General features: G+C 39.8%; 1 protein-coding gene across 1 annotated transcript; it reads left to right on the top strand.

Annotated features, from left to right (window-relative positions):
- Window positions 1–3,905: 3,905 nt before the first annotated feature.
- On the top strand, window positions 3,906–5,006 carry LOC308377142 (beta-1,3-galactosyltransferase 2-like; the record flags this gene model as incomplete). Its single annotated transcript, XM_080853717.1, has 1 exon — window positions 3,906–5,006. The coding sequence occupies one exon, from the start codon at window positions 3,906–3,908 to the stop codon at window positions 5,004–5,006; it is 1,101 nt and encodes a 366-aa protein (XP_080709843.1).
- Window positions 5,007–13,437: the final 8,431 nt, after the last annotated feature.

Genomic DNA, 13,437 nt, shown 5'->3' with positions numbered 1-13,437 from the left:
AGTGTAAATTTACCTACTTGGATTTCTTTGAGTTTTGGAGGGCTCTGGGTTTAACGAAATATGAAGATGCCTCAGTGTTCTTATCAGCTGTTTTCTTTGGGGAGTAACTAACTCTGTGTGGAGTTTCAAGATAGCTCAACATTCTTGGACTGCATTAAGGCAGTTTAGTTGTAGGGTTGTATTTTGGACCCAGTGACAACGAAATGTTAAATGAATATTGGTGAATAAAGGAAATACCTAAATATGTTGGGTGTACTAAATTCATTTGTGTGGAACCTGTTGACAAACTAGAATTAGGTCACACTGATTAGTATAAAATACATTGGATGAACTTAAATGTATTATTTTACTTCTAATAAGATTCATGTTTAAAGGACAAATGTAAAATATGTAGCCTGTAAATGTATTATTTATGTCCATGTAACATAACTGAATTAGATTGGATAAGCTTAAATATCTCTTGTTGATCATAAGTTATTTTATCTAGTTGGGTCAATTCAATACAAGTGTGTTAATGTAATACAAGTACATTAAGTTAGATGAACTTAACATTTTTGCTTTTAACTAACATAATACACTTAAAGGTGCATTAAGGATTAATAGCTATTCGCTAAAGGTATGCTAGCAGCTAAAACTAACGAAATCTCTTGAAATGTGCTGACTTTGACATTATGACAAACTAATTACTCAACGACTGTCCTTACACAGTCAAACATCAATCATGTGCAACACAAGACTAAGCAAGACGGCAAATAAGCTACTTACTAGATCGGCAGAAGGTAATCAAAGTCAGGTCGGCGGGCAACGGCAGGCAAAACTACAGAAGGCAGTTATATGCCTATCGACCCTGCTATGCCATTGGCACGGACGCAATTCTCCATATTAAAAGTCATTGTAGCGCCCCAATTTTTTTTAAGCTGTTATTTTAAGGTTAAACTGCTTATCCTAACCCTAATCCTGAAGCATAATTGTTGCATATTGTGCCTTTAAGTGGAACCTGTTGACATAATAATTTAATTAAAGTCAATGTTTCATTTTTTTGAGTGTGCCTGCCTCACTAACAATATTTTTCAATGCGTTTTGAGCTCAACTCAAAGGTTCTACGCTTGCGCACGCATGCGTTAAACCCAGTTTGGAGTGATTGCGCAATCCTAGGGGAGGCACTGGCTCAGCTGCCCATAGACACCAATGCATCTGCCTCCCTTGACACGTCCATATTCATTGGCTGATCACTGTCACTGGGAACCGGAAATGCGCAAATTCAGCGATTTTGATAATAAAAATGCTCGAAATGATCGTAATCATGCAGAAATGACACTCGTAACACAGATAACTAGAGAAATATGAATATTAATTTTATAATACATAAATATATATTATTATTATAATTTGTTTTTAAAAATATTTTTTTAATATATTTTTTTTTTTACTTTTTCAAAATGGCAGGGGAGGCAGAGCCTATGACTGCACGTCCCTGCCAAACACACCATCCACAAAGAGACTGTTTACATTTTCCTGCCCAGTAATATTCAACAGCTGATGTGTTCTGTAGAATGCCTGATGGGGACTGGGGCCTTCAAGGACACAGTGAAGAGGCCTTTTTGAATGTTATCTGAAGCCGAGGCGAGCTAATGATAGACACACACAGTTGACACCAACTATGTTGGCCTACAAATGCAAAGTATACAAATGTGTGACGAGAAATACCATATGATGAAGCTCAGAGTGATGATTTTGAGGTTATCCATTGAAATTGATAATTGATGAATTAAGAAAGATGATTTGTGAATTTGATTGTGATTTTGAATTATCCATTGAAACGGATAAAAGGAGGGACTGATCAACTAAACAATGTTAATGACTTGTATTATTAATACCTTATATGAATCATATACTTATGTACAGGGAACATGGCTTTTCTGTGTTTCCGCACGTGTGTAACTTAGATTATTAGGTGCCACTTAGTCTGCATATGTACAAGAGATTGCTTAGACCAGAGGTGATAAGCTTATTCTGACCTTGTGCAAGACTGCAATCCTTGCAATATAGGGAGCCTTGAACGTCAGAGATCCACCAAGTGGCTATCCCTGCTGAACGCTAAACTTCTGTCCATATTAACCTTGTGCAATGTGTTTATCAGGGCTTCACTTTCATCCTTGTGCTGTGAGTGAGCCCGATTGCAATTGTTGTTGTTGAATAAATATACTGATTGACAACTCCGGAGTCCTGAGTTAACTAGGGTGAATTTTCACCTAACAGGGCACTTTGGGTATAACACATAACACCTTATCAACATCACCTTACAAATTCCACCTCCACCAAGCCAAACCCAAGTCTTAAGCCTTGCCTTTCCGGAATTATTGCAGATGATCCTCTTGGCATCAGGTAAACTGTTCAATGTTCTAACATTGACTTAATTTTGCCTTTGTCAGCTGTTTATTTTCCTACTGAAAGTTGTCCCTGCAAGCACCCACACCCCTCCTTACCTGGTTTAGTCCATTTCTCATGCCTCCTGTCAGAAGGCCCCTCCCCTTTGTCTCTGTCTTCTCTCTCGGTGCTCCTCCCAGTCCACACCTGAGACCTCACCAAACGCAGGTGCTGGTGTCAAAGTAGTCAGGAGCTGGACTGGATGAAGTACATATGCCAGGATTTCAGCAGCAATGGCTAGGAAAGGTGAGTGCTCTCTCTCCTGCTGTATCGCTTACCTGATGGAAAGACTTTTGGGCCATAAAATATAACTGCCTGTTAACTATACATTAAGTGCTGTGTAATATATTAATTAACGAAGAGTAATAACACATTGATACTTTTCAGAAGCAAGAGTCAAAGTTAGGTTCACTATGAATGCTAAGAGCAGAGTTCAGAGAGCAGATCAACAGTGTAAAGACTGTAACTATCGTTATTGTCACATTGTGAGAGAGAGAGAGAGAGAGAGAGAGGCATAGGTGGATGCTGCATGTGGATTTAAATACAGTTAGCTGAAACTGAGGCTAAAGTACATTGCACCTCGTGGTTAAACATCTGTGTTTGACTGTACATTATGAAAATTCATTTAAATCTCATCTTGGTTGGTTAAAAAAGGTCAACAAGGCTGGCTTTGGCAGGCTAGTAAAATGTTGGTTTGTTTAAGAATGTTTTTATTAGCCCGACAAAGCAAAAGAATACTGAAGTACTTAATTTTATACACTTAAGTATATGTGTTTAATACCATTTATCAACTGATACTCTCTTCAATTTCACCCCAATGAATCAGGGGTGCGATAAAGCGCACCCAATCAAGTCCAAAAAGTAGGCACAGTATGACTGATGGAAATAATTTCCAAACACTGTTAATGACTTAAGAATATAATAATCAAGTGCCTTGTATTATTAATAACCTTATATGTATCATGTAGTTATGTAAGCAGGAACATGGCTTTCCTATGTTTCTGGTGTGTGTAACTTAGATTAATAGGTACCACTTAGTCTGCATATTTACAAGAGCATGTTTAGACCAGAATTGATAAGCTTCTTCCGACCTTGCAAAACTTCCATCCTGGCCTCGGACATCAGAGATCCACCCTGTTATCCATGCTGAACTGCTGATTGTAAACTTCTGTCTAAATAAACCTTGTGCTGTGTGTTTAATATTGCTTCACTTCCAGCCTTGTGCTGGGAGTGAGCCCGATTGCAATTGTTGTTGTTGTTTGTCTAATAAATATACTTATATGCAGCTCCTGGGGTAACTAGGGTGAATTTTCACCTTACATAATTGGGTTATCCCATTAACATGACGGTATGTTTTGTCTTTCTTTTCCCTTGCAGGTGAAATATATTATGGACGGGTCTGCTTCCAAGTACTGCTTGCCATGTCATTGTGCTTTTTGGCTCTCATCCACTTGACCGACAACTTCTTTTTAGGCATCATGAACCAGGTGCGGTGGAATGATAGACTAACCTTTAAACCTCGACCCCACAGGACCTACCCCCAACCCCACAGAACTCTAAAAATCAGTAGCACTACAAAGTTAATGCCCACGACAGGTGCCAGTACTACCATAACCCCTGCTTACACCACTGTCACAAGCATCATCCGGAGTATCGCTCCAACAAAACCACCCTCTACTGTGACTATGAAAAGCCCTTCTGCCACTGCTAGTACCCCGACTGCTAGCTCTCCTGAGGGTGCCAGGCTGTACCATGAGGCCTTCCCAGCCCAGTACCACTTTACCCTGAACGAGCCTGATGTGTGCCAGAGGCAGAAGCCGTTCCTGGTTCTCATGGTTCCGGTCCACCCTGGCAATGCGAGGGCCAGAGAGGTGATCCGGAGCACGTGGGGGAACGAGACCCTGGTGCAAGGCAAGGTGGTCACCACCCTCTTCGTCTTGGGGGCGCTGCACTCGGACGCGGTCCTGCAGGAGAAGGTGCACATAGAGAGCAAGAGGCACCGCGACATCCTGCAGAGTGACTTCATCGACTCCTACCTCAATCTGACCATCAAGACCATGGTGATCATGGACTGGCTGGCCAGCTACTGCCCTGGCACGTCCTACGCCATGAAGATCGACTCGGACATGTTCCTCAACATGGAGAACCTCATGAAGCTGCTGCTGATGCCTCAAACACCCAAACAGAACTACATCACGGGGGCGGTGATGAGGAACAGGCCAGTTATCCACAACCCCCAAAACAAAGGGTATGTCCCCGAGGCTCTGTACCCCGAGTCCACTTATCCCACCTACCTGCTGGGGATGGGTTACCTCTTCTCCAACGACCTCCCGGAGAAACTGGTGCAGGTCTCCAAGGACATCAAGCCCTTTAACATCGAGGATGCTTACATAGGCATGTGCCTGAAACACCTGGGGATAAACCCCTCCACAGCCCCTGATCCCTCGCAGTTCAAAGACTACGCAAGGGGACCCTTCAAGCGCTGTGACTACGTCAAGGTCATAACCACAATCCTGGGCAATGCCGACCAACTGCTGCAGTACTGGCAGGACTTTAAGAAGGGTGGACCTCCCTGCTGAGGGGGGGAATAGTTGCATGCCGAGCGTGGCAGTGAGTTATTAGACTGTCTACCTTTTGTAAAATGTTGTTATATATCTTTTGTAAAGTAAGATGTTTTATGGGATCATGTGAGTTTGAAGGACGATGCTGGGAAAAACAATGAAATGAATAGTTACTGTGCTCAAATTGGTACTCTACTGAAAGTTTTGAGTACTATTTGTTATGTGTATGTTGATTGTTTGATTCATTTATTTTCTTTGACAGTGAATGTAATGTTTTGAAATGAAATGTAATCCTGTGTGAGCTTGGATAGTTACATCAAGGTGCATAGGATGTCAACGTATGAATAAATGATCATGTCATGAGAAAGTAAAAAAAGTTTTTTTTGCTTTCCGTTTTTATTAAGTGGCAGTTGGACTCCATTTCTGTATTTTGTCAGGTACTTCAGCCCTTTGCTTTTAACCAAATGTTTAAAAAACAGATATGTACAACTCATACTTTGTAATAAAAACTCTTTATTTGAAACAGTTGAAAAACGTTTTAAGCCTGCGCATAATTTTTTTCAAAGATTTTATGGGAGATAAAATTCTGTTCTGGAAGTCCGTTTTAAAATTGGGGTACCACTTTACAATAAGGCTACCCTTATAAAGGTTTATAAAGGGTTTTTAATTAAGTTATTAATCAGGTTATAAACACTTTATAGGTCATTTATACGCCATTATAAACAAGTTATAACACATTTTTCATACATCGATGCAGACTCACCATTTGGCAGGATCCCCATCTTGGCAACCCACTGTCTATCCCTTATATGGCTATACTAGCCTATTGCACACTCCATACCATTCTTGTATCTGTTACGACCAGACCCGTAGAGATTACCCCTGCAGCCCCTGCACTGCAAATAGGGAGCTTGAGTTTTGATATCTTGCCTATATGAGGGGTTGGGGGGCTCTCAGGGTTATTCTGCGGGGGGCCTCACATGTTTCCGTTCCGGAACTGATTACTACCCCACTCCTTTTGAACGTGTTTTCCCTATGTGTACGTGATTTGTGTATGTCCTAAAATTTCCCTCAGGATTAATAAAGTATCCACCATCCATCCATCCATCCATCCATCCAAGATCAAGTTACTGCTTACTACTCATTAATGAGTTACTAACGTTTATAACTGGCAAAAGGGGTCCTTATTGTAAAGTGTGAAACACATCACCATATATTAATGAGTTACTAACATTTATAACTGGCAAAAGGGAGCCTTATTGAAGAGTGTGAAACACATCACCAATTATTAACGAGTTACTAACATTTATAACTGGTTAAAGGGAGCCTTATTGTAAAGTGTGAAACACATCACCATTTACTAATGAGTTACTAACATTTAAAACTGGCAAAAGGGAGCCTAATTGTAGTGTGAAAAGTGTGAAACACATCACCATTCATAAATTAGTTACTAACATTCACATTTACCTAATATACGTTGTTCACATGGAATGGAAAGTAAGATGCAACAGATACAAGTAAAAATAATTTATTCACACAAAACTGTTGAGTACAAGTGATGCTTATATGTAAACATAAAAGCTTTATGCAGACATCAATAAAACACTTGGAAAGAAATAATGAGATTCATACTGGAAAGGCTTTTCGTATTTCGTATATCTTTTTCTTGTCATGTCATTTAATTAAGCAATATAGCACTCGTGGGAGTGGGGTAGGTAAGGGATAATCATGGGTGGTGTTCAGCCGCGAGTGCTATATTGCTTTTATAAAACAATTCTACAGTCAACAAATTATTATTTCAACACAAAGTTATTTATTAAAAATGGTTTATTTCACCATTGTTTCTCCGCAACAAAAAATAGTTCCATTGTCAACGTCTTGGTTTGGAATTATAAGAATTTTGAATTAATGGTTATCATCAATGCGCAATAGAATATCTCATTGCGGAGTGATTTATTATTAGCTGTGAAAAGTCCCCGTTGGGTTGTTCTTGGATAATCCATGGCATGGAACGTCTCTCGTCCAATCAGAAACAGCTAAATAAGCGATAGAACCCAATTGTTTTATAATATAATATAATATAATATAAAATAATAAAATGTATTTAATATAAAAATTATTCTTACAAGGGCCATTCTTTCTGCATCCCATCTCTTTGCACGATTAAGCCAATCGACAATCGTAAACACCCTGTGTGTGCTTGAACAACAACATCAATAAAATGACTGCCACATGCCCCACACTATTGGAAATGGAGGTGGAGTAGCAACAATTTTCTAGAACTGGAAATGGAAACTGGAAAACCACCCATTCAGTCACTGTTGTGCCTCTATATAGACCACTTGGCTACTACATTGAATTTTTATTTTTAGTTCTCTGACCCACCCACCTTGGTTATATACTCAGATAAAATCCTCATGGTAAGAGATTTTAATATCCACAAGGACAATTTCAATCATATCCTTACAATTGCATTCCAACCACTAATAGACTCTAGTTTCCCCCAACATGTAAACACTCCAACTCATTGACCACTCCATAGTTCTACCTCAAAATACTTGCCCTTTCAGATCATCACCTAATTACATTCAACATGCTATTATAACTCTGCAACATCGGAATTAAGCCACTTTTACATCTGTTGTTTTTCTGACAAGACTTTACCTTGCCTCAGCTCTTAGGTGGCATAAGCACATCCCCAGCTCATATCCACTCGCCCCATGTGTCATGATTTGGGACCTTCTGGCCTCTAGAGGCCGTTAAGGTAAAGACTCTGTGCCTGTTGTGTGTGCATGTGCTTTTGTTTACTTCCTGTCCTTGCATTCCCACCATTTCCTGTTGTCCCCTGCTCATCAGTGAGTCAGTGAGTCAGGTGACCAATTAGCTCAAGTTTTAGTACCTGGCTTTTTGTCTTGTTCTTCGCGGTTCTTGCGGCAGTTCAACAAATGACTTGGAAACTAGAAAACTATTTCTAGATTAACAACAAACCACAATCCAATCAAACATTCTGTTCCTAGAACCTGTAGCAGTAACGATGTCATGACCTTTTCCTACAAAACTTTAACAATAGAGAGTGAAACAAGAGAAGAAATTCAGTTTCCTCTCCCTTCATGACCCTGTAGCCCTTCCAGTATGCACTTTGACTACCTCTGTAACACCCCACGACCTCTTGCACTCCTGGAATCCTTCACACCTATTGACCTCCCTGAACTCAATTCTCTGATCTCCTCATCTAAATCATCGACGTGCCTATTAGACCCTATCCCTAAAAAAACTACTTAAACACGCACTACCCTTATTAAATGAAACACTACTTAAACACACACTACCCTTATTAAATGAGACACTACTCAAAGTAATGAACAATTCACTCATTTCATGATACGTTTCTCAATCATTCAAAATAGCAGTGATCAAACCATCTCTCTAAAATAAACCTAACCTTGATCCTGATAATCTGGCTTACTAAAGGCCTACATCCAACCTCCCTTTCTTGTCAAAAACCATTGAAAAAGTTATAGCAAAGCAACTTTTTTTTCTACATTAAAAAAATATTGAAAAAGACCAGATCTGTCTTTAGAGCCCATCACAGCACTGAAACAGCATTAGTCAAAGTTTTGAATGACCCACTAATCACATCTGATCATGGGTGAATTTCAATACTGGTTCTAGACCTAAGTGCTGCTTTTGACAATATAGGTTATCATATCTTACTATATATTATACAGAGACTTGAACATCATATTGGCATCAAAGGCTGTGCCCTATCGTGGTTGATCATCATCAATTTATTCATGTCCATAATAAGCCATCCACACCAGCTATGCTGATGACACCCAACTTTATCCAATCACTTTGTCACTCCTGTCCATTCTAGTCTAGACTATCTTGGCTGTGGGGTGCCGCTGTAATCTCTCCACATGATCTACTTGTAGAAACCCTCAACCTACACTTACCCACCCCCACTGCACTGTGATGCACTTATTCTACCCCATACTCTGTGCTAGTATTTACCTGCATTGTAAATAATTGCCCTCATTGACATTTTTGTGTTCCATTACTTTACTCACCCATCTAATAGTAACCTTACAACACAGTGTTTTCCAGGGAAAACTAACACAAAACAAGTCAAGAACTAGCTTTTCCTATCCATGTTTTTGGTGCTTTCTTAAAATGTTGATAAGATATGATACGATGAAACACAGATGGTGTGACTGTGGTAAAAAAAATCAGGTTTAATACTTGATAATATAATAACATGATAGTAATATAATGATTCACTTAGTCCTGTTTGATCCAAGTGTTTGTTTTCCAATTCAGTTAGATACTGTCTTGTTTAATTCAATGTGCTACTATTTGGTTTAAATACATTCCCTGCATATTTCTGTACCTTCAAGTATGGTACAAACAAAAATGTAAAGGAAAAAGGAAGTTTACATACTATTGCTGTCAGTGGACACAACACAAATTCTGCATTGTGATTGAACTACATCTACACTAGGGGGCAGCACTGAGCTGCAAGAGAACTTCTTGGGTCCACACTGTACCATCAGTTAATTTGCAGTCTGTTCCCGACATGCTGACTAAGATTACATGCTATAGGGCTACCTTTCACCAGGACTCCCACATATGTTCCACAGACATGTGTGTCATCTGCAGCATGTTTGGTGTTTGACCTTTCCGTATATGTATTGTTGACAAAATCTAAATGTATGATACCTAATTTGACATTTAAAACAATAACAGATATTCATATGTATGGACCAACAACAAAGTTTTTACTTACCTGCACAATTTCCAGTGTTTGCAGGTCATTTCATCATTAAATAATAGCTACCTTTCCAAGCATAAGAAATGGACTGAAAACTAGGTTTTTAAAATGTGCACCTTAAGGATGGTCCGGAGCACGTAACAGCGAGATGTTTCCAATCAGATTTGTTTATTGGCACATCCACTTAAGTTTGGACTTACACACACAAGTCTATAGTTAGAGATTGCTGCCTCTGAAGTCTGTGGATACCTAAGCAATAAAATAACACTTGACTCACATTTTAACCTCCGGCAACAGACAGAGCGGCTCAGATTACCATTAGCACTGTCTGTCAAGACACACACCATATACAGTGCAGGATCGGGTTCCAGGAGTGGTTTTCATCATATGACAGGAAACTTACTGGGCTTCAAGTTCTTTCTTCTCTTCACCAAATATGCCAAGAAGCATATGTCCCTAAAACAGTGTGCTCAAGGCCCCCCATAACAGCATACGTACTTGCTCTATGACACACTGCAGACAGCGAGAGGGTCGGAGCGAGCTCTCTGCAAATATAAATACCAAGACAGACATAATGAATGGTAATGGAGTTTGGAACGTAAACTGGGAATGCTGTGTTTAGAGATAGTTTGGAGTCTCCTCCGTAATCTTTCCATAATGTCTTAGTCCATCACAAGAGTACATGGAGATGCTCTGATCTTTGTTGAATTATTTCATTTTATTTATTTTATTATTTTATTCAGGAACTACAAAGCCCCCGCATTTCAGTTCCTGTAGGACAGCAGCGATAGCAGCATTTATTCATGGTGAACTGTGTGTCACCTCAGATGAAAGCGTTAACTTTAACGTATTACAGAGTATGGTCATAGTATGACAATGTAGCTCTACCTGGGGCTGTTTCGGGCTGACAACCCGTAGCAGCATCTGTGGTAAAAACAGCCAAGTAAATGCATCCACATAAGCTAGACCAAACTAACAGAGCGCCCCCAGAGTCAGCAAAAACAAGGGAGTAAGATGAGTCACAGGCAGGCTCCGAGTCCAAGGCCTCGACAAGGAGGAAGGAGGTGAACCTGGATACGGCCAGTTAGGGCCGGACAGTTTGTTTATGTGCATGGAGGGAGGAAATGTCACTGAAAGGCTTGAGGATCCACCAGGGAAGAAAGAAATGCCTGGATAAAGGAGAACAGGGGCCTTGCATTGAGCACTACTTGTTAAGAAATCAGTCTGATGGATTCCAGCACCAAACATAGCAGGCTATCAGTACCCCCTGCTACTTAGGAAGGACGACCTTGCACAGAATGGTGGACATCATGCAAAGCAGGGAAAAATCAATCAGAGTAAGGAGGAAACATGCAGCGGAGAGGAACTCAAGGTTAGATGGCCCAAGGGCTTCGGCAGTCAAGGAATAGAGTTGCATCAATGATAATTTTAAAGGAATTTAGTAAGGATTGAGGGGAGAGCAATTTGACTGAGGGGAGTGTAATTTGAATCCCAGGGGTGAGGTCATCTATGATTATGGCGTGGAAAGATATGGAGTTTGTCCAGAAAGTTAGGAAGGAAAAGCAAGGTCAAGCCAAGTCAAGACGATATATTGAAATAGACAGGCTGATTTGAGAGAGGAGGCAGCTGAAGAGGCCAATGGAACTGAGCAGATGACGAACAGAGAGAAGGTATCAGTGTACTGCAGGCAGAGGTAAAGAGTAGGTTGGCTATGCTAAGGAGGGCGAACTTCCTCAGATGAAAAAAGGAAAAACAAAGAACAAGCTAGGGCTGCATTCTATAAGGTTCCATTTAAGTTTGTGAAGTCTTCATTCAATTCAATACTACATTCTTCTATGCAGGAAGCAGAAATCCCAGGATTGGTGGATGTTTGGAACATTGTAGCATGATTTTGCAGGGAGAAACCTCCTTGTGGTATTTTTGGATCTCGCAAATACCTTTGGATCGGTGCCACACAGTCTGTTGTGGAAGGCATTCAGTTTCTTTAAGGTCACTGAGAAGACTTCAGCATTAGTCAGGTCATATTTTGAGGATATGCAGCTGTGCTTCAACACAAGTAACTACACCACATCTGGCAATATTTAGAGATATAATGGCAACCATTTCACCATGGCAATGGGAGTAATTTCAAGGCTACCTAAATGGGTTGTTGGTGGTGAGGTGCTGCAGGATGGCATTTGGTTACCTCCCATCCAAGCTTATATGGACAACGCTTACTACAACTGCTCCATGTACCCGTTGACTGTTAGCCAAATTGAATGAAATCTGAAATGGGATGAAAGGGAAACCTAGAGAATGTAGAAGTGTCTTAAAAATAATTTAAAGTGAAGGGCACTGTTAACAACCTTGGTGCCTTAACTGATTGCGATCTCAGTTTTAACAACCATGTTAAGGCAATAACTAAATCAGCTTTTTACCATCTGAAAAACCTAGCCAGACTTAGAGGCCTTATGTCAAAACATGATTTCGAAACACTCATTCCTGCCCTTATCTCCAGCAGGGTTGACTACTACAATGGTCGTTTCATGGGCCTTCCTTATAACAAAAACAAAAAGAACTGACCACATTACTCCAATACTGAAGTCCTTGCGCTGGCTTCCAGTAAGTCACAGAATTGATGCTTGTTTATATTATGTCCCAAATCAGACAGGACCAAATTACCTCTTAGATGTTTCAGCTATACAGACCTGCTGGACCTTTCAGATCACAGACAAATCTGTTGGTAATACCTACTGTCAGAACTCAACATAGCGAAGCAGCCTTTAGCTTTAGCTGAAACAAACTTCCTGATGACATCAAAGATGTAGACAAAGACCCAACTGTTCTCAGATGCTTTTTGTTAACTGATCAAATGCACTTTAATTTATAATTGTATTTATTTAGTTCATCTATGGAAGTAGACCTCTAGTCATCTTGGACAGGGAAGTGAAGTTCTGGGCTTACAGCTAAGCCCTATTGGTGGTGATCTATTCTTGAGCTTCTATTTACTGGGCTCTATTAAAGATTATTTTTTCTTTATTTAAATAATTTTCATCTTTTCACTTTTTCCTTCCTTTGGGCCTATATGCATGATCTATTCTTGGGCTCTCTGAAAAAGCTCTATCTGGGCTCTATTAAAGATTGTATTTTCTTTATTTAATTTATTTTCATCTTTTCCCTTTGTCTTTATCCTTCCTTTGGATGTTCCTTTTGCTGTTATTTATTTGAAGCACATTGATCCTACTTTGTGTATGTAAATGTGCTATAAAAATAAACTTGCCATGCTTTATAATACATAGGCAAGGTTGCTGAGCACTTGCATGGGACAGTGAGAAGTTTGGCTGCTGTGGGAAGTTCCCAACCAATAACACAAGGAATTCTGCATCTTTTCCTGTGTATAACTACGAATGACCTTAACCAAATGTCATGGACGGCAAAAGCACTTGTAAGACTGTCATTTAACATGCAGTTCAATTTGAAACAGGGATTCTTTTTATACTTACAGTAATGAGCATTAGCAAGATTACAAAATGCAGAAAATGTCATACGGAGGTAATGTCTCACGTTTGAAAACTTGAAGAATTCCCTGTTTCTTTCTAACACTTACTGCCATGACAGACTTATTCCATAAAACATGGCTATGACTGATAGCAAAATTTCAGGATTATATGTTCAACATCAGCACTGAGATGTTCTATC

Source organism: Sprattus sprattus, assembly GCF_963457725.1.
Source record: "Sprattus sprattus genome assembly, chromosome: 1".
Classification (NCBI taxonomy): Eukaryota; Metazoa; Chordata; class Actinopteri; order Clupeiformes; family Clupeidae; genus Sprattus; species Sprattus sprattus.
Note: the sequence above shows the minus strand (reverse complement) of the source record. Positions and strands in the feature narration are given on the sequence as shown.